Source organism: Rana temporaria, chromosome 1, assembly GCF_905171775.1.
Source record: "Rana temporaria chromosome 1, aRanTem1.1, whole genome shotgun sequence".
In the NCBI taxonomy this organism is placed as follows: domain Eukaryota; kingdom Metazoa; phylum Chordata; class Amphibia; order Anura; family Ranidae; genus Rana; species Rana temporaria.
Window position 1 is genome coordinate 618,733,887 of NC_053489.1, and position 20,847 is coordinate 618,754,733.

Sequence of the window (20,847 nt, forward strand, 5' to 3'; positions counted from 1 at the left end):
AGGGTGATCTAAAATGAGGGGAAGCTCTGCTGATTTTATTATCCAATCATGTGCAAGCTGAAATGCTGTTTTATTTTCCTTGCATGTCCCCCTCGGATCTACAGCAACTGCACTTCCAAGTGTACTTTCAGTGCAATTTCAAGTGCACTTTGCACTTGTAGTGCAAAGTAGATTTGCATTTTGTAAATAACCCCCTCTGTATCTATAAGCATTAATTTTCTGTTATCCATGTACCCTTACGTCGCTAGACCTTCGGTGGCAATTCCGGCATGGTGCCTGCAGCTGCATTGTGTGATGTTTGTTTTTTATTTATTCCCCCACCCCCAAAAAGTGTATTTAAAAAACCAATGTGCAAATACCGTGTGACAAATGTTTTTTTTTATTTTTTTCAAAACCCACCAATTTTATTCTTTAGGCCTGTGTGTGTGTGTGTGTGTGTGTGTGTGTGTGTGTGTGTGTGTATATATATAGTAAGTTTCTAGCAAAAAATGCTGTTTGTTACATGTGAAAAGGTCTTCTGGAAGAAGTTAAAGTGGAGGTTCACCCAAAAAAATCTATTTTTAACACTAGATTGGGCCTAATTACGGGAAGCAGAATCGGGTGTTTGGTTTAAAATCAATGCAGTACTTGCCGTTTTACAGATAGATGTTCTCCGCGGCTTCCGGTTATGGTCTTCAAGACTGGGCGTTCCTATTTGACAGCCTTCCGACCGTCGCATACAGCGTGTCACCGAACGTCGGTGCGGTTCTATACGGCGCCTGCGCACCGATGTTCGGCTACTTTCGGTGACGCGCTGTATGCGACCGTCGGAAGGCTGTCAATCAAATAGGAACGCCCAGTACCGAAGACCATAACCGGAAGCCGCGGGAGAACATCTATCTCTAAAACGGTAAGTACTGCATTGATTTTAACCAAAACACCCGATTCTGCTTCCCGTAATTAGGCCCAATCTAATGTTAAAATTTTTTTCGGGTGAACTCCCGCTTTAAGCTAGTGGACTTCCTTAGCTGGCAATTCGTAACCTGGGGGAATCACTGGCAGTCACTCTGTGTTGGAACTGAGAAGGCCACCGTTTGCTTCAGTTCGTAGGCCTGTATTAAAGCCATTGTGGCAGCATGACAGCCAGAGAGTTGGCATTTTCCGGAGAGGACGGCTACACCAGTCTAAATATTTATTTCTATACAGGTTTCATTTAAGATTTCTTCAGTGTGTCGCTGTTTCTGCTGGAGACTTGTTTTACATAGTGATACGAGGCTGGTTACAGGCTCTCTTTGCCAACATGAATGTGCTTTGCATGCTGCCTAGCATCTATTGTACCGGTGCACTGCTGCCTCATGTGTTCCTATGGGTGGGAGTATGCATCTAATGTGAATAACTAGAGGTGCACTGATACTCCGCCCCCACTTTTTTTTTCTTTCTCTTAAATCGCATAGGAGTTGTACAGGAATGTGGTGCGATTCCTGTCTGAATCATTTGCAGATTCCCACAATACTACACTCCTGTGTGAACCTAGGCTGAAATCACTACGAAAAGCTTGGGTTCACACAGGAGTGATTCGGGCAGAAATCTCACTGCATTCCTATTCAAATCACATGTGTTTTGAGCCCGTTCATTTTGTATGGGCTCAAATCGCAACGCACGAAAGGTATCCATATTGGGCATCGGAGCATTTGCATGAGTTCAAGTACTCGTGAAAATTCTTAACTTCAGCATTGGTGCAGCCCTATGAAATATGAATAACTTTGAGGCGAAAGGGATGTGCAATCTAGGCAGGATCGCTCAGTAAAGATCTCTGGAGCTGGGCACTGCCACCACCTCTATCTTCAGATTATGTCAGCAGGTGAGGGCCTCTGTTTGAAGTATGGGGTGGATTTTGGGGCATAAAGTGCAAGGTCTGGTGGAATATTTGGCGACTTCCCCGGCATGCACTGTGCATACATATTTTTATTTGACTTTGCTTTAAAGCGGAGTTCCAACCACAATTAACATTTTTTAAATGTATGTCCTTTCATCCTGCGTTTTTATAATATAAATCCGGTCACTTACTATTTTACAATCCGCCGCCGATCCGCATAGATATTCAAAAAAGATAGTTTATAAAACTATGTCTACACTGTTGTAATTTTGCTTGTGGGCAATGTGAAGCCTACAGGCACTTCCTGGAAGTCTTGCATGGGGAGTGATAATTGGACAGCGCACTGCATCCTGGGAAATGATGACACACATTTCCCAGGAGCATTAGAGGGAGATGATGTCAGAATCCTAGGTGGACTCAAAGGCAGATTTCGTGGGACTGCATAGCAACAGGCATTTTCAGATGAGTAAAAATGTATTTTTTTTTATTTTTTTAGTTGTAAGCTAGAGTCTAAAGCAAAATTAGTTTTTTTTGATGGAACCTCCACTTTAAAGACCAAGCAACCTCTACTGCCTGTCCAAAATGGCAGGTTTGCTCGAAAGTAATTTTGTCTGGCATCTGCCAACTAAAATACAAAGGCCCATTCTACTGCTAGTGTGCAGTAAGCTGGATCACATCTGTCAGTTGCATTAATGTGGTGTTTGTGTTTATTACTGGATATGATGGTATTAGATTGGATTAGAAAATGTTTCGGGCCCATTGAGATCTCAAGTAATAACCTACAGTAGGTGAACCCGATTTTGTGTCAATCTCGCTCTCTTTCTCGGCGAGATTGAGCACCTACGAGCCCCATCGCGGGAGCCAGCGCCGAGCTGGCTTGCCGCGATAGAGACAGAGCCGTCATAGAAGCGACGGGAGATCCGACTTGGATTCCCGCCAATTCTACACGTGTGCGGCGTTTGTTATGAATCCTGAGGGGGAAGTCCCCGCCGGATTTTAAATAAAAATCCGGCATGGGTCCCCCCTCAGGAGCATACCGGACCCTTAGGTCTGTTATGGGTTGTAAGGAGAGCCCCCCTACGCCGAAAAAACGGCGTAGGGGGTCCCCCTACAATCCATACCAGACCCGTATCCAAAGCACGCTACCCAGGAAGGGAGTGGGGACGAGCGAGCGCGCCCCCCCCCCCCTCCTGAGCCGTACCAGGCTGCATGCCCTCAACATGGGGGGGGGGGTGGGTGCTCTGGGGCAGGGGGGCGCACTGCGGCCCCCCCACCTCAGAGCACCCTGTCCCCATGTTGATGAGGACAGGGCCCCTTCCCGACAACCCTGGCCGTTGGTTGTCGGGGTATGCGGGCGGGAGGCTTATCGGAATCTGGGAGCCCCCTTTAATAAGGGGGCCCCCAGATACCGGCCCCCCACCCTAAGTGAATGAGTATGGGGTACATCGTACCCCTACCCATTCACCTGCAAGAAAAGTGGTAAAAACACAAATAAACCACACAGTGTATTAAAATATTTTATTTTTCTGCTCCGGAGGCCCCCCCTGTCTTCTTTATTAGCTCTTTTACCAGGGGGAGCTTCTTCTTTGACGTCTTCGGGTGGGTGGGGGCCGCCGTCTGGTTCTCTTCCACCGCCGGGGGGGGGGTGGCTTTTAAAAAAGCCCCCGGCGGGTTTCCTCCGGCGTCTTCGGCGGGGCTCTTCTTCTTCCGCTATCCCGACGGGTCTTCTCCGCTATCCGGGGGGTCTCGCCGCTCTCCGCTGTTGACTCGTCGCACCCCGGTTCTTCGTCTCGCAGTCCGGTCCCTTCTTCCGTGCTGTACGTCTTCTTCCGTGCTGTGAGTTCTTCTTCCGCGCTGTGACGTCATGTTCTTCACGTCTCTTCTTCTCCCGATGTTGACTCGCCGGTCCTCCTCGCTGAAATGACGGATGCGCGCCTTGCATCGGACCTATATAGGCCTCACAGTCCCATCATGCTCTGTACCTACCCATGTGATACCTACCCACGTGGGTAGGTATCACATGGGTAGGTACAGAGCATGATGGGACTGTGAGGCCTATATAGGTCCGATGCAAGGCGCGCATCCGTCATTTCAGCGAGGAGGACCGGCGAGTCAACATCGGGAGAAGAAGAGACGTGAAGAACATGACGTCACAGCGCGGAAGAAGAACTCACAGCACGGAAGAAGACGTACAGCACGGAAGAAGGGACCGGACTGCGAGACGAAGAACCGGGGTGCGACGAGTCAACAGCGGAGAGCGGAGAAGACCCGTCGGGATAGCGGAAGAAGAAGAGCCCCGCCGAAGACGCCGGAGGAAACCCGCCGGGGGGGTGGGGGCTTTTTTAAAAGCCACCCCCCCCGGCGGTGGAAGAGAACCAGACGGCGGCCCCCACCCACCCGAAGACGTCAAAGAAGAAGCTCCCCCTGGTAAAAGAGCTAATAAAGAAGACAGGGGGGGCCTCCGGAGCAGAAAAATAAAATATTTTAATACACTGTGTGGTTTATTTGTGTTTTTACCACTTTTCTTGCAGGTGAATGGGTAGGGGTACGATGTACCCCATACTCATTCACTTAGGGTGGGGGGCCGGTATCTGGGGGCCCCCTTATTAAAGGGGGCTCCCAGATTCCGATAAGCCTCCCGCCCGCATACCCCGACAACCAACGGCCAGGGTTGTCGGGAAGGGGCCCTGTCCTCATCAACATGGGGACAGGGTGCTCTGAGGTGGGGGGGCCGCAGTGCGCCCCCCTGCCCCAGAGCACCCAACTCCCCCATGTTGAGGGCATGCAGCCTGGTACGGCTCAGGAGGGGGGGGGGGCGCGCTCGCTCGTCCCCACTCCCTTCCTGGCTGGCCGGGTAGCGTGCTTTGGATACGGGTCTGATATGGATTGTAGGGGGACCCCCTACGCCGTTTTTTCGGCGTAGGGGGGCTCTCCTTACAACCCATAACAGACCTAAGGGCCCGGTATGCTCCTGAGGGGGGACCCATGCCGGATTTTTATTTAAAATCCGGCGGGGACTTCCCCTTCAGGATTCATAACAAACGCCGCACACGTGTAGAATTGGCGGGAATCCAAGTCGGATCTCCCGTCGCTTCTATGACGCGCTTGCTGGGATGTGCTGTCACTATTCCAGTGAGTGCAAGATGTCGGCGAGATCTCGGCACCATGTCGCCGAGTATCAGCGCGACGCTGTCGTGCTAAAAGCACAATATCACAAACACCTACTGTATATACAGCAGGCAAAATAAGTATTGAGCACATCAACATTTTTCGAATTATGTTTCTAAAGGTACGATTAACATTAAATTTTACCACATGTCGGTAACAACCCATGCAATCCATACATACAAAGAAACAGTAAGTTCAGAAATTTGAAGTTATGTTGTAAATAAAAGGGAAAGTTTTTGAACACTGACTGAAATAGATTTAATGCTTCGCACAAAATCCTTTGTTGGCAATGACGGCGTCAAGATGCCTCCTGTATGGAGAAATTTGTTGCATTTTGGGTAAAGAATTGTTCTCCCAATCCAAGGTTTTACTGTCAGGGAGGACCAAGAAGTCTTGTGGTTATGCTTTTCAGTCCCAATCCGCTGTACAAATCACAGCCGCGTGGCAAATTGACTTCAGTCTTCAAGATCTAGAAAATCTTCACCCCCCCCCACAGTGTTTCAAGCCCTATGTTACAAGTGAGGAAGGCCAAATGTGGATCTTTCCTGCTTTCAGGTCAAATGACAAACTGAGCAATTTTATCTACATATCCTGGCATACTCTAGCCTTGGTAGTGGATACTTTGACTCTGTGGAATTTTTATTTATTTATTACGTTTCTTTCTTGACAGGATTGAGATGGAAGGCATCCCCGTGATCCTTATCTCACTAAACTGGTACTGGTGGTACTCGGGCCTTGTCCGGTTCCTGGCAGACTTTATGTGGGTTCTCAGATTGTCCCAAAGGCCAGTTTACCACTCAGCTTCTCAGTCGCTGGCTTTTATGGGATGGCTGTTGAAGACCAAGGCTTGAGGGACAGGGACCGATGCGATTGAGTCATCCCTATGCTCCTGAAAGCTAGAAATTGATCTCTCGCAAAGTCTCATCACAATTGAAAAGCGTACTACTTCACCTAGTGAAGGCCTTCTTACAAGGAAGTTGCTACTATTGTTTCTGTATATTTTCTAGTGATTCTATATAGCAAGGTTTGACAAACCCCTGGGCGCCAGGTCGCAATTGCGACTAGAATTAGCAACCTGGGGCGGCACAGCTGGGGTGTTGTATGTCTCCATGTGCCCCCACCTCCCCCGCCACACGATCGCGTCGGGCCGGTAATTGAGACAGCGGCTTTGCAGCCTTCTGCAGGCCTATGCTTCCTTCTGTGATCTGGCGCTGTCTTGTGGTGGCCGTTTGTATGACAAGACAGCCAGCAATGCTAATGGAGCTTCCCCTACCTGTTTTCACTGCCATCTCCTTCCCTCTAATTAGGACCCCCAAACATTTTATATATATATATATATATATATATATATATATATATATATATATATATATATATAATTGTGCAAATTAACTTTTAATTGATCGATTAATCTTACATTTTTTTTTTGGATCGATCAAAATCTTTTTGATCGATTTAATATTCTTTGGATTGGTACTCACCTCTCTGCCGGCTTCTGGGCCTTCAGGGAGTTCTGTCGGAGATCCAGTAACGTCCCCTTCATGGGACATCTACATGCCGACGAACTGATGTTAACCTCTCCTCATCTGGATTCAGCAGTGGCATTGTTGTACACATTTTTTACCAGTATCATACTTTGCTACATGTTTTTATGACTGCTTTTGGTACCATTTGGTATTACTCGCACCATGTTTACAGTTTATGTAGCTACATAGATTTTATCTCCGGTGCAATATTTTGTTACCTACTTGAAGACTATAAAAGTTTTAATGCTATTCCCGTCGAGCGCTGCCTTTGTGTGTTTTTTGTATCCCGCTATCCATTTTTCCAGTGGTTGGTAGCTGCACTGGGAATCAGCCTGCGAGGAGATCAGCTAAAAGTAGTTGGATCTATATGTGCATTATAATTTATCGAAATTAGTCGATTAATCGAACAGAAAATTTTTGATCAGTAACAGCCCTAATATATATATACTCACCCTAGAGAATAAAATGGCGGTCGTTGCAATACTTTTTGTCATACCTTATTTGCGCAGCGGTCTTGCAAGCGCACTTTTGTGGGGAAAAATACACTTTTTTTTTTTTAAGACCCCAGTAAAGGTAGCCCCCCCCCCCCCTTTTTTTTTTCCCAATAAAAAAAAAAATGTGTGAGATAATGTTGCGCCAAGTAAATTGATACCCAACATGTCACGCTTCAAAATTGTGTCCGCTCGTGGAATGGCGACAAACCTTAACCCTTAAATCTTCATAGGCGACGTTTAAAAAATTCTACAGGTTGCATATTGTGAGTTGCAGAGGAGGGCTAGAATTATTGCTCTCACTCAACCAATCTCGGCGATACCTTGCGTGTGGTTTGAACACCGCTTTCATATGCGGGCGCTACTCGCGTTTGCTTCTGTGTGCAAGCTCGGCGGGACGTGGCGCGTTCCTGGCTCCTAACTTGTTGGTTTTTTTTTTTGTTTGTTTTTTTGCTGGCTCCTAGATTCCAAGCAAATTTGTCAAGCCCTGCTCTATGGGATCTCAACCTGGTTTTATCACATTTTGAAAGATCGCCCTTTGAACTAATTGGGGCTATTTCTTTATTTTTTCCTTCCCCTTTGCCATTGTCGAGGGCTGGCAGGGAGACATACTTGATCATTTCAAGCAAACCTCAGTTTCTTTTTGTTCAGCTGCACCCCCTCTGACTTTGCTACAGCACAATGTAGAGACAAGCTTTTCAGAGCTCTTTTGGGTTGTCACTATTGAGATTGGGGAAGAGAAACACATCCCTCTAACTGAAGTATTCTGCTAGACATGGCTTGTTTAGCAGTACACTTTGTTGTAGAGGGGTGTGTTTCTCTTCCCCTGTTCTTAGGCCCCTTTCACACTGAAGAGTTTTTCAGGCGTTACAGCGCTAAAAATAGCGCTGCTATACTGCCCGAAAAACTCCTGCCCAGCCTTCTCAATGTGAAATCCTGAGGGCTTTCACACTGAGGCGATGCGCTGGCAGGAGAGAAAAGAATCTCCTGCAAGCAGCATCTTTGGTGCGGTGAAAGGAGCAGTATGTATACCGCTCCTTCCCATTTAAAACAATGGGAAACCGCGCATTGCGGGCGGGTATTGCCCCTTTTTGGCCGCTAGCGGGGGTTAATACCGCACCGCTAGCGGCCAAATCCCGCGGCAATTCCGACGGTATACCGACGCTATACCGCCACCGTGCCTCCCCCCCCCAGTGTGAAAGGGGCTTTATCCTCTCTTGCTTTGTTGCAAAACAGTAGGAGGGGTCATTCTAGGCTTTCCTATTTCCTAAAGGTAACTGCATAACCCTATGTACCGAAGTACACATCCCTGTCTTGTAATGTACTCCAAAAAACAGATTTTTATTCATTGATCAAAAAGCCATTTTTTTTCTTTTTGAATTTTTAAAAACGCATTGTATTTTTCTTTACATTAACCTTTTTAGTATTTGGTTTTATTTAGTGTGTGTGTGTTGTTGTGTGTTTTTTTTTTTTTTTTTTTTTTTTTTATATGTATATACTAATTTTTAGCTTTTTCTGTTATAGAAGTCGAAGACTGAGAATACTACTTGAAGTTCTCTGCAACATTTTCGGAACTTTTGCAAAATGAAGCAAACTCCTCACATAGTAGAAAACTCAACTGTGAAAGCCCCTAGCATGGAGATGAGTCGCGAATGTTCTGTATATCTGAGCAGAACTCCGATTTCCGCCTCTGTACAAGAGGGGGTCATACAGAAGCTAAATGGTCATGATGCACTGCCGTTTCTCCCAACTGACAAACTGAAAGACCTGACTTCACGGGTATACAATGGAGAGTCCGCTGCTCATGAGGCAGATGTGCCTGTTGACTCCCAGGAAACTCAAGGTTCTGAGACTCCTCCCCACACAAGTCCCACCAAGAACGGTTCACCAGAAATCAAGTTGAAAATTACCAAGACCTATATGAATGGCAAACCTCTCTTTGAGTCTTCCATCTGTGGTGAGCAAGGAGAAGAAGCGGCTAAACCGGAAGAAAATGAAGGCAAAAACAAGAAAGAAAGGAAGCGAAAAAGTATAAAGTTTGATTCCTCTGAGGAAAAGTCTAGTGAAGGAAATCAAGCAGATTCTGCTCCTGCTGAATCGTCTGAAGAAAAGGTGTGTGATTTTATTTATATATATATATATATATAATGTGTGTGTGTTAGAATTTCTTGGGGATCACCAGAAATGGTGTCCCCATTGGAAGATTTCCCTTCTATTACTTTTCTGGGGACAACCCAAAATTTGGGGATTTTCCCTTTTTTTCCTTTCACTTTCATTGATAAAAGTAAACGGGACAAATGGAGAGTGTGAATCTCCCTAATGGGGACACAGACAACAGTAAAAACCTGACGGGGGGGGGGGTCCCCCCCATCCAACACTAAGAGAAAATCCACTGAGAGCCTGAGCCAGCCCTTCCCACCCCCTCCACAACCCAGCACTCCAGAGAGCCGGGGATTTGACAGTCATGGCTCTGCTCAGAGTGGAGAGGTGAACTAAGTGATCAGCAGTGCTTGCTACATTCTCGGGGTAGAGCCAGTGGGGGACAAATGCAGTTGGGATCTGTGCCCCCCCCCTTCCCCTAATTTCCATTTTTCTTATTTTAAAAAGGTGAATTTGGCATTTAAGCTTTGCAAAAGACCATATTATGTCAGGTGTATCTTTTCTTATATTTTCCGTTATAGTAATGTGTGTTTTTTTTTTTCTTTTTCTCAAGTCTGTTTCAGATCTAGACACGTCCGTTGAGCAGCGAGAGCACGACGACATTCCGTGTAAGTTCTCCGTTGGAGATCTGGTGTGGTCTAAGGTGTCCGGATATCCATGGTGGCCGTGTATTGTGACATCTGATCCTGTTCTTCACAGCCACACCAAGATCAAGGGTAGGTTCTGCTTTGTTAGAGGCCGCTACAGCGGTTATGCTTCAAGCTTTCTTATAAGCGCAGGGAACGCCCTTACGTTGTTTATATTGGGGTGTGTGTGACTGTAATGTTTGCATTTCAGCCTTGGCTTGGAATGTTACTTTTTCCTTAATATGGGATAATTTTCAGTTTTCAGTCTAAAAGTGGTTATCCTAAGTGCCTTATTGAACTTGTGGGCCTGAAATTAATTTGGCTTCACGAGCAAGATTTCTGAATAGAAAAATCCATGCACCTAGCATGGCCTGCAGAAGCAACTGTAGTTGTAGAAGTGTAACTTGATTTACATTCGTTGTATTTAACTCTTCAATACACAGAAAAAAACAAATGAGACCTGCATCACCTGCTAGTAGCCTTGTGTATGCACAGTCTTGTGTATTTCCACTATATACTGTAGCTACATAGGATAACGTCCTACACTGTAATTTATCTTATGATTGGCGTCAGATAATGAGCATAATTGCATAGGGTTTGCTTCATTATGTGCTCATTACTGTCAGCAAACCCAACTGAATCTCGTCTTTATAGAGTTGGTGCACTCACTAAAAACCTGATTTCAACTCTTCAAATGCCATTTGGCAACTTTGTAAATGGATGTGAGCCAATATAAGCTAAAAGGTTGACTGCGTCTAATGAAATGATTTGCATTCCATTTTATTACAGGACAGAAGAAGAGCTTTCGCCAGTATCATGTGCAGTTTTTTGGAAATGCACCAGAAAGGGCGTGGATTTTCGAAAAGAGTATTGTGCCTTACACTGGAGAGCATGAGTATGAACAGCTCTGCCAGGAGAGCGTTAAACAGACTACAAGCAAAGCTGAAAAAGTCAAGGTGTGTGCTGTTACCCTGTGTTGGCATGTGTCGCTGTCTCATTTCAGAACTGTTGGAATAGGTCTATATTTTCTGCAGATTTAAGAAGCTCAACCAGTTTCTTAGCTTGTATAACTCCTGTAGCCAAAATAATTGCGTCATTTCAGTTGTATTTTTAACATGTAGATTAATGCTCTAAAAACTTTTGTGCACAAGAAAGTAATTGTGTTGGGGGGGGCGGGCCGGGCCGTGTTTTAATCGTGTTTTAATCGTGTTTTAATCGTGTTTTTATCGTGTTTTTTGTACGTTTGCCCACTGACGAAGAAATGATCCGTCTATAATTCTAACAGTGAGACAGAAAATATCCAGAAAAAGGAGTTTTAAAAAAAATGATAAATTGATTTGCATTTTAATGAGTGAAATAAGTATTTGATCCCCTATCAATCAGCAAGATTTCTGGCTGCCGGGTGTCTTCTATACAGAAAACTATCTGAGATTGGGAGCACTCCCTTTAAGGGAGTGCTCCTAATCTCGGCTTGTTGTATAAAAGACACCTGTCCACAGAAGCAATCAATCAGATTCCAATTGCTCCTTCTCGGCCAAGACCAAAGAGCTGTCCATGAATATATCTAGGACAAGATTGTAGACCTACACAAGGTTGGAATGGGCTACAAGACCATCGCCAAGCAGCTTGGTGAGAGGGCGACATTTGCTGTAATGATTTGCGAATGGATAGAACTCAAAATTACTGTCAATCTCCCTCTGGGGCTCAATGCAAGATCTCTCCTTGTGAAGTTTCAATGATCATGAGAATGGTGAGGAATTGGCCCAGAACTACACAGGAGAATCTTGTCGATCTCAAGGCAGTTGGGACCATAGTCCCCATGAAAACAGTTGGTGTAACACTACGCCGTGATGGACTGAAATCCTGCAGCACCCGCAAGGTCCCCTCTGCTCAAGAAGGCACATGTACAGGCCCATCTGAAGCTTGCTAATGAACATCAGTGTTGTGGTCAGATGAGACCAAAATCAAGCTTGTTGGCAGGAACTTAACGTCGCCCTCGAAACCTTAATGACTTGTAGAGGATCTGCAATCAAGTCATGATTTGCGTAGGGGTCAAATACTTATTTAACTCATTAAAATGTAAATCTGTAACTTTTTTGAAATGTATTTTTCTGGATAGTGTTTGTTCTGTCTCTTAACATTATAGACTGATCATTTATTTTTCAGTGGGCAAACGTACAAAATCAGAAGGGGATCAAATACCCCCCCCCCCCCCCTTACTGTGTATGTGATTTTATTTACCCCCTCTTCTGGGTAGGGGGTGCACATTTGCGCTGTTAGTACCGCTCTCCCGCTGTGATTATACACAGCAGGAGCCACGGACTAATTTGTTAGACACAATGGCAGTCTCCCTATGTAAATAAGTCAGAGTGCCATTCTGTCAGTAGGTAAGACACGGATCAAAGCATGAATATGGAGCCCATGCGTTCCCCTACTAAACTCAATCGCCCCCCCCCCCCCCCCCGGAGGCGATCGGTTCCTTCTCCCTCTGTGGCATGGATATGTGTGAGGGCAAGATGGCCCCTACCCGTCTCCATACCATAGCAGGGCGGAAGCGACATCACTACCGCCCATACGTCTTAAAGGCACATTATTTTTTATTTTTTTGTCATTTTTTTCAAATGACAATATTTTCTTACCTTTTTTATTTTTTATTGCGTTTTAGTGTAAATATGACATCTGATGTCTTTTTGACCCCTGATCTCATATTTAAAGTGGTAGTAAACTCTGTATTGTACTACCACTTTCACTTACAGGTAAGCCTATAATAAGGCTTACCTGTAAGTATAAAGAATATCTCCTAAATCTGTACGGTTTAGGAGATATTCCACTCGCAATGCGCCGCTGACTGCAGCAGCGGGGGATCTTCGGCTAAAGGCCCGGCAGTCGCCGGACTTTGCCGGAAAAAAGTCTCCCATGCGCAAGCGCGGGAGTGACGTTGTCGCCGCTCCAGCCAATCACAGCGCTGGAGCGGCGATACCCGGAAGACATGTCGAGGCAAGATGACATCTCCCTCGGCGTGGACCAGGTAAGTTCCCCTAACCTCGTTCCAAGGTAAGTATTTCATAATGAGATAGTATGCGGTGCAGCTCATTATGGCTTTTGCTTTCAGGTATGAAAAAAAAAAACAGCAGCGGCTTATGAGTAGCGCCCGATATATAAAAATGGTGGTCAAACCACATATGTGAGGTATCGTTGCAATCGTTGGAGCGAGAGCAAGAATTCTAGCCTTAGACCTCCTCTAACTCAAGATGCAACCTGTAGAATTTTTTTAAACGTCGCCTATGGGGATTTTAAAGGGTAAAAGTTTGTCGCCGTTCCACAAGCGGTCGCAAATTTGAAGCGTGACATGTTGGGTATCAATTTACTTGGTGTAACATTCTTTCACACAATAAAAAAAATTGGGATAACTTTTTCTTCTTCTTTTTCTTCTTTTTCTTCTTTTTCTTCTTTTTCTTCTTCCCCCTTCCCCAAACATGCCAGAGGTGGCAGCTGGTGCTCCTGCGGTTCCCATAGGCATGTTGTCGGCAGTCCTGGAAACATTTGTTGCCAGGCTGGAAGCGGCGTGTGGGCATAAGGGGGTAAAAAGCCCCCCCCAATAACCTGGGGATTGCTCTGATTTCTACCAGGACCTGGCTGCTGCTCAGGTCCCCGGCTCTGTTATCTGAATATGTGGACCAGGACTTTCCTTGTGAAGAAGATTGCTCACTTGGGTCTGTACATGACAGGGCACTTGTCAGTGCGCTTATCAGTGCTGTGAGGGACTCCCTTAAGCTGGATAGTGCAGCTGAGGCATCCTCTGAGGGCTCGCTCTTTTTGGGGTCCCACAAATCAGTTGTGTGAAGGTAGAAGCAGTCCACCAGGGTTTACAACCACTTTAAAGCATGAGAAGTGCACGGCTTACCTGTATCCATATCGCACAACCTTTTGATTACAACAGCTTGTATTATGTGGTGTAGATCTTCTAACACTGAGGTTTGTTTTTAACTTTCCATTTTTTTCTGATCTTATTGTACAGCTTTTGAAACCAATAACTGGCAAATTAAAAACACAGTGGGACATAGGTATACAGCAAGTGAAGGAAGCCACGCAGATGACTGTCGAGGGAAGGAAAGAGAAGTTTACTTTCATTTATATTAAAGACCGTCCCCATCTAAATCCTAGAGTGGCTGGGAAGGCTGTTCCTACAGAGTCTTACAAAGATGATGAGTCCGATGAACCTTCCGAAAGCCCCAAGAGAGATGATGGAGTGCCAAGCAAAAGGAGAAGAGTGTCAAGGAATACCTCTGCCACCTGTCAAGAGACTGATCCTGATTGGAAAACCACTACTGAAAGCTCAGATGCTAAAGGAACCATGTCCTTACCCATCCAGAAAAGGAAGTCAGGAGCACATAACTCAAGAGGCAGAAAGGGAGACGCTACTCAGTTCCTGGTTTTCTGCCAGAAGCACAAAGATGAGGTTTGTCTTAAATGCTAGCAATGTTAACCGAATTTTATTACCTTCTTATTATAAAGTAAAAAGGCTTGCTCCACTAAAAGTGGAGCACGTTGGCTTGCTGCTGTCAGATTTGGGTATTCTTTTGTGCATATCTCTTCTTCCCAGTCCTTGGGAGAAATGAGGGTTGTATGCAGTTTCTTTTGCCCACATCTGCTAGAAACAGAAAAGTTGCCAGTAAGGGGTTATATTTAAAAAAAAAAAAAAACCTTTTATACTTGACTGCTTTGTGCAATTGTTTTAAGCCGCTTTCTCTGGAGGCACCCGTGCAGGCTCGTTCCCTGGTCCTGCTGCTGCATCCATTGACACAGGCATCAAGACTAGAGGTCGACCGATATGGATTTTTCTCTGGCCGATGCCGATATTTATAAATCGGGGCGGCTGATGGCCGAATATATGTTGCCGATTTTTAGGCCGATTTTTTTTTTTTTTTTTCTTTTCTCATGAACAGTAAGCCAGTAAGGGGTTATATTTTTTTTTTTATATATATATATATATATATATATATATATATATATATATATATATATATATATATATATATATATATATATATATTTATATATTAATTTCATCTCAGAAAATCTAGGGTGTGGAGGAGGTTATTGTTTAGTTGGGAGAGTTGGGGTGCAGCCTATCGGTATCCCATAATTGGCATCTCATTAGTGCCCACGAGTTCAGCCTGTCAGTGCCCAATAGTGCAGTCCATCAGTATCCATTAGTCCCCACCAAAGCAGACTGTCAATGCAACCTCCTCAGATTCAGTGCAACCTCATCAGTACCCACCAGTGCAGCCTATCAGTGCCACCTCAATAGTGCCTTCCAGTTCAGCCTGTCAGTGCCACCTCATTGGTGTCCATCAGTGCAGCCCACCAGTGCCAAGCTGTCATTGAGTGCCAAGCTCATCAGTGCTGAGCTGTCATTTACTGTCACCTCTTAAGTGCCCACCGGTGGAGTGCTCCCGACTCCGTTCTGTCCCCTCGCATGGCAAAAGACCGCTCCATTCGTCCCCTGATGTGCTGCGCGGCCTGCCTCTGCCTCCAGACTACAATCCCCAGAATGCAGCGTGGCCGGGAACAGCCAATCGGCTGCCGCCGCTGCCAACTTCTTCCACTGGGGGAAAAAAAGTAATGTAGCGGCCGTGATAGCAGCCATTTAAAATAGACGGTGGTTGGGTGGGCGGCCGGGATTTCCACCCAGCACGCCCCTGCCTCAGATCTCCAACAATCGGCCTTTTTTTTTTTTTTTTTTTTAGATAATAATCGCCGATGCCGATTTCTTTAAAAAGGCTAGATATATCGGTCGACCTCTAATCAGGACTCGGCCCCCGCGTCACTGGATTTGATTACGGCAGCAGCAGCCAATGTTTACTTTCTGCTATAAAACCTATCCAATAATATATTCTCTCCTTTTCTTTTTTTTTTTTTTATTTATTTTTTTTTCATAATTTTAGGCCAATATGTATTTTGAAGCATATTTTTGGTTTAATAAATAAAAAATTAAGCATATATTAACCACTTAAGGACAAGAAGGATTTGCCCCCTTAATGACCAGGCCATTTTTTGTGCAATTGTCGCTTTACCTGACAATTGTGTGGTTGTGCGACGCTGTACCGAAACAAATTTTTATTTTTTTTGCGCTATAAACAAAGACTTATTTTTTTAACAGATTTTTCTTTTTACTTTTTGCTATAAGCAGGATGTTAGGGATGCAGTAGATTTCTTGTAGATTAAGTTATTTTTCTATACTTGCATCATTTTTTTAATTCACAAAACATGGCAAAATGGACAGACTTTCAGAACTATACAGCAGCACCAGACCAAATTTTTGGTTAAATGGGTAATACAACCCTCTGTTGCTCTCTTGGCCTCTGTTCAGTGATGGCCGTAGTCACTTGGTCATTTCATCTTTACTGAAGAAGATGATCAGCCAAACTAAACTCTGATCTTCCTCATATGCCCAAATGCCCAGCTCTATACATTTGTGTTTTAAATTGAACCTGGAACCGTGTGTGGTCTCCAGATCTGTACTTTTCATTACAGTGGAACCTCTGATTGCAAGTTATGTGGTTAACAAGCGTTTTGCAATCCGGACACTGTATTAAAAACCCTGACTCGGTTTGCGAGTGTCTCGTAAAACAAGCAGAATTTTAGCCACAGCGGCGTGCAGTACCACGTTTGGCCTGAAGTGGTGGCGGGGGGGGTAGATGCAGGAGCTGATCGTCGTGTATCGGAAATGCTCGGAAAGACTCCATTCCCTAGCCTTTCTGAGGTTTTCTTAGGTCAGCTGAGCTGTCCTCTGGCATTTCTATGTGTTTGAGGCTCTCCGGCGCCCCCCCCCCCACCTCTGGCCACATGCGGTATTGCATCCCATTGAACTCAACGCAAAACAAATTATATTTTTCTTTCTATTGACTTCAATGGGGAATCTCGGTTTGATATGCAAGTACTTTTGATTACGAGCATTCTCCTGGAACTGATTATGCTCTTAAGCCAAGGTTCCACTGTATTGGTAAATGGGGCTGGTCTGTAATGTATCCAGCCGGGAGAATTTGGCACTAGATTGCATTGTATATTGTGTTCATTAAGTTTTAGGACACGACACTTGGAAGGACAAGTTTTTCCCTGAAATTGTATTTTTATAGTGTCAATCGGTTTGAGTTTTCTACAGTTTTAAGAAGTTCAGGCCAGCTTGCAGGTGTAGAATAGTGTTTACTGTTCTGGGTCCACTCCTAGGGCACTTTTTTACGTTTCAGTATGGCAACCTACAACTTTGAACTTTTAGAGAGCATATTGCCATTTTATTTTTAATATGAAGCTGGAGCATGTTAATGCCTTACTTTTTAGACTGGCTTTTTTTTACTTTGCTCTTCTTGGGATTAAGTGGTCGCATAAGACCGTCTCAAAGTATTGGCAGTAGTGCAATAATTGGTTTGTGTCTTGGTAAGCATAGGATCTGTTAATAGTTGAGTCTATTATTTTATGTAGCTAATACAGGAGACCTATAATCTAGACCAGGAGTGGCTAACGCAAGGCCTGCGGGCGGAATCCGGCCCGCCGGACCTTGTAATGTGGCCTGCACAGCAGCCTCCTCATTTTGGCAGGTTGAGGTCCCTCAGTCCCGTGGCAAATTGGCGCATGCGCGGCCAGTCAGTCTGAACGCAGGCATAAACATCTTCCCCCTTACTGTGCCGCTCTTTCTCTGCCCCCAGGCCGCGTCTCCACCTGTCTCGGCTTAGGCTGCCACTCTGGCTTCCGCCCTGTCTCCTCCACCGCCGCCTCCGCTCTGTCTCCACCCATGTCGGCTTACAATGCTGCTCTTGTCCCCGTCCACTGGCATATTGGGGGGGGGGGGGGGCGTGGCACCAGGAGCAAAATTATGGGGGGGCGCAGCATCCAGTGCCACTCCGTCCTATGGACGGTGTCACTCGCTGCGCTCCAGCCGCCATGTTGCGGCTCAGGGATTGGCAGCGGCTGCCCGATTGGACAAACGGGTGTCGTGCGGTGGCAGGGGCTGGGTTGCTCTGGTAGTCCCGCCTCTGCCTCGCTGTGTGAGCCGCCGTCGTCATCTTCTCCTCCTTCGTGCCAGACAGAATTTTCCCTTTCCTCAATGTGGCAGCCAGTCTGGGACCCTACAGGGCAGCACATGTGGTGAAATGACATCTCCAGGGATCTTCCATCCTGACCAAGTGAACTGTGGTATGTGACGGTGACACAGATGCACAGTACAGTCACAGTAATGTCCCCCCTACAGTCAGTAATGTCCGGACTGTCCCCCCAATGTTCCTCCTGCCACCCCACTTATCCGCACTGTCCCTCCTGTCCCCCCAATGCTCCCCCTGTCCCCCCCAATTATCCCCAATGTTCCTCATTACCCTCCTGTCCCCCCAATGTTCCTCCTACAACCCCACTTAACCGCAATGCCCCTCCTGTCCCCCCGCTTATGGCCAATGTCCCTCCTGGCCCCCTAATGTTCCTTCTGTCCCCCCACTTATCCCCAATGTCCCTCCTGTCCCTCAACATTCCTCCTGCCCCCCCCCCTAAATGTTCCTCCAGTCCTCCCCAATGTTCCTCCAGTGCTCCCCTTATACCCATTATCCCACTTAACCTAAATGTCCACCTTCTCCCCCACTTATTCCCAATGCCCCTCCGTTACTCTCACTTATCCCCACTGTCCCTCCTGTCCCACCACTTATCCCCAAAGGAAGGGAGGCGCAATTTACTTGCCTTGCCCCGGGTGCTGACAACCCACGCTACGCCACTCTCTGCCTCCTCCGCCTCCCCAGTCCCTCCAGCCAGCTATGCCGGCTTTTTTGCATGCCATTGACTGTGCATAGTGGCAGAGATTGCTGGCAGCTTTTTGGGCATTTCCCCCCATCCAGCGTGCTGCGTCCTGTGGCTTGTCTTAATAAAGCGTGTGCTGCGATTTTACAGTTATGGTGGGAAAAAAAGCAAAGTACTGATACTAAACACAGGAGATCCGCTCACAGAGGGATGGTACCACTATAGCCCAATAAAAAAAAAAGGTACTATAGCCCAATACAAAGGGAGGGAGCCGCCTATACAGGGAGGTACCAGAGCTGGGCGGGTAGGAGTACAGATGTGAGGAATTTTTAGGCGCAATCCTGACCCATGCACTGTATACGTAGCGCACCCGGCCCTTTGAGGGTAACCATACTGCTGATACGGCCCCCGATGAATTTGAGTTTGCCACCCCTGATCTAGACTATCAATATGCATACGTGCTGAAAGTTTTATCAGCAGATTTTAGGTTTTTTCCAAAGTCTCATTAGACCTTCGGATCCCAAAGGGTAGTGCTGTATGGGTTTTCAAAAATGACTTTCTTTTGCATTTAATGTGTTTGTAAAGCCCATTCATGAAATTTGACCCTTGCACATATATCTGCAATGTGTTTATTTCACTCTTCGAAGCGCCAAGTGCCTTGTCTGTCTTCTGCCAATTTCTCCTAGACAGGAGAGAACCGCAGCTTAAAATTTGTGTTGGGGAGGGATCTCTGGTAGATAAGCAGAGGGCTTGTCTATTCACAGTACAGCTCTGCAAGTTCCTTTGTTCCTCTGCCTATGTGGAGGGGGGTGTGTACTTTTCCTCCAATCATCTCTCACACAGTGTAAGCCCAGACTCTCCTCCCACTGCTAAAACCTGAAGAAAGATTTGTAACAGGATCTGTACTTTATAAAGAATGTAGAAAGGGGGGGCAGCAGATATACATGTAAAACGTATATAGGAGGATTTGTTTGATTTGTGTATCATCTGAGGCAATTCACTTCACTGGGTATAGGAGAGGGTTATTTACTTTAATTCTTACACTTGTTTTAGCATTAAGCAGTCTCATGGATGATTTCAGTTTTTCTTTCCTTCCACCCATCCATTGACCATCATTCAATTTCCCCCATCATCAGTCAGTTGCACTTGAAGCATCTCTCTGAAACTGTTCCTGTTACAAGAGTCATATGAAACATCAATCTCTGATCTGTTCCTGCTGCCCACCTGCAGTAACACTTGGTCACCACCAGCCACTCAACCCTTCCAGTCTTAACAATGTCTATCAGCTTCCCAAGCTCTGTGCATACTTGAGGCTTTTCCTCCTGACTTGAGCCTGTCTGCATGCTGCCCTGTTTGAAGTCCTTTTTTTTTTTTTATTTTTATTTATTTTTTATAAACTATTGTCATGTTAGACTTTGTTGCACACCCAGCAACTTCCTCACCCTAAACCCAGAGGTCACAAACGCGATGGTTCATTTGTAGCCAATACAATTCCTAAGCTGCCTGTGGTTCTAGCCACATCCAAGCCATTATATATGGAAACTTTCTGATAACCAGTTATTCGGGTCTCTTATGAGCTTATAAGTCGGTCTTCTACCACCCCTAAGTTGGGGATGGTTTTTGGTATCCGATTCTTATATTGAGCCTCAAATCGTTGATTGCGTAGATCAGATATCTTTGGCCCCGAACTTTTATCTGTGAAGGATTGTTTGAAACCACCTGTCTTCTGTCCTGCATTAGTAGGCCTCTGTAACTGTAGTGCTGGACTGCAGAACACGCTTGCAAGAGGCATTGCTCTGTATGGCTTTGAGGTACACCGTCTCTGCCGATCAACGCTTGGGGTTGCTACCATGTCCAAGGGTACTCTTCTTGCTGGTAAAAACTTAAACCTGCAGGTCCTCTCCTCCCATTATTTTATCAGTGTTCCTTTCGCTTTGGGCTCCCTTCACACAAAGGGGCAGATCAGGTCTGGCTGTCGGGTTTTTCATGCCAACCTGATCGGGTTGTCCATTCACCCCTTAGGTTTGGCAGTTGTAAACCAACTTGTGTCACTCCACCTACATCTGATCTGGTCTACTTTAAAAATGGAAGGGGATCACTCCTCTCCTAGGGGGGTCAGATTTGAGGGAAGTTGGGTATAAATGCAGTGACGTCAGTTTACACCCAGTTGCCCGTGGAGCATAGCAGGCTTGGTCTAAACCAAGTGGACATGAACCTTTTCATCTGCCTGCTCTGATCAGTAG

At 45.8% G+C, this 20,847-nt stretch overlaps 1 protein-coding gene across 3 annotated transcripts in view; it reads left to right on the plus strand.

Annotated features, from left to right (window-relative positions):
- Positions 1 to 20,847, plus strand: part of NSD2 (nuclear receptor binding SET domain protein 2) — a 92,913-nt gene that overhangs the window by 21,262 nt on the left and 50,804 nt on the right. For all 3 annotated transcript variants that reach the window (XM_040335289.1, XM_040335290.1, XM_040335291.1), the window contains exons 2-5: positions 8,565 to 9,152; positions 9,754 to 9,916; positions 10,616 to 10,782; positions 13,845 to 14,285. In XM_040335289.1, coding sequence (XP_040191223.1) covers positions 8,625 to 9,152; positions 9,754 to 9,916; positions 10,616 to 10,782; positions 13,845 to 14,285 — 1,299 coding nt within the window. In that variant the 5' untranslated portion in view covers positions 8,565 to 8,624. The remainder of the gene's footprint in view (positions 1 to 8,564; positions 9,153 to 9,753; positions 9,917 to 10,615; positions 10,783 to 13,844; positions 14,286 to 20,847) is intronic.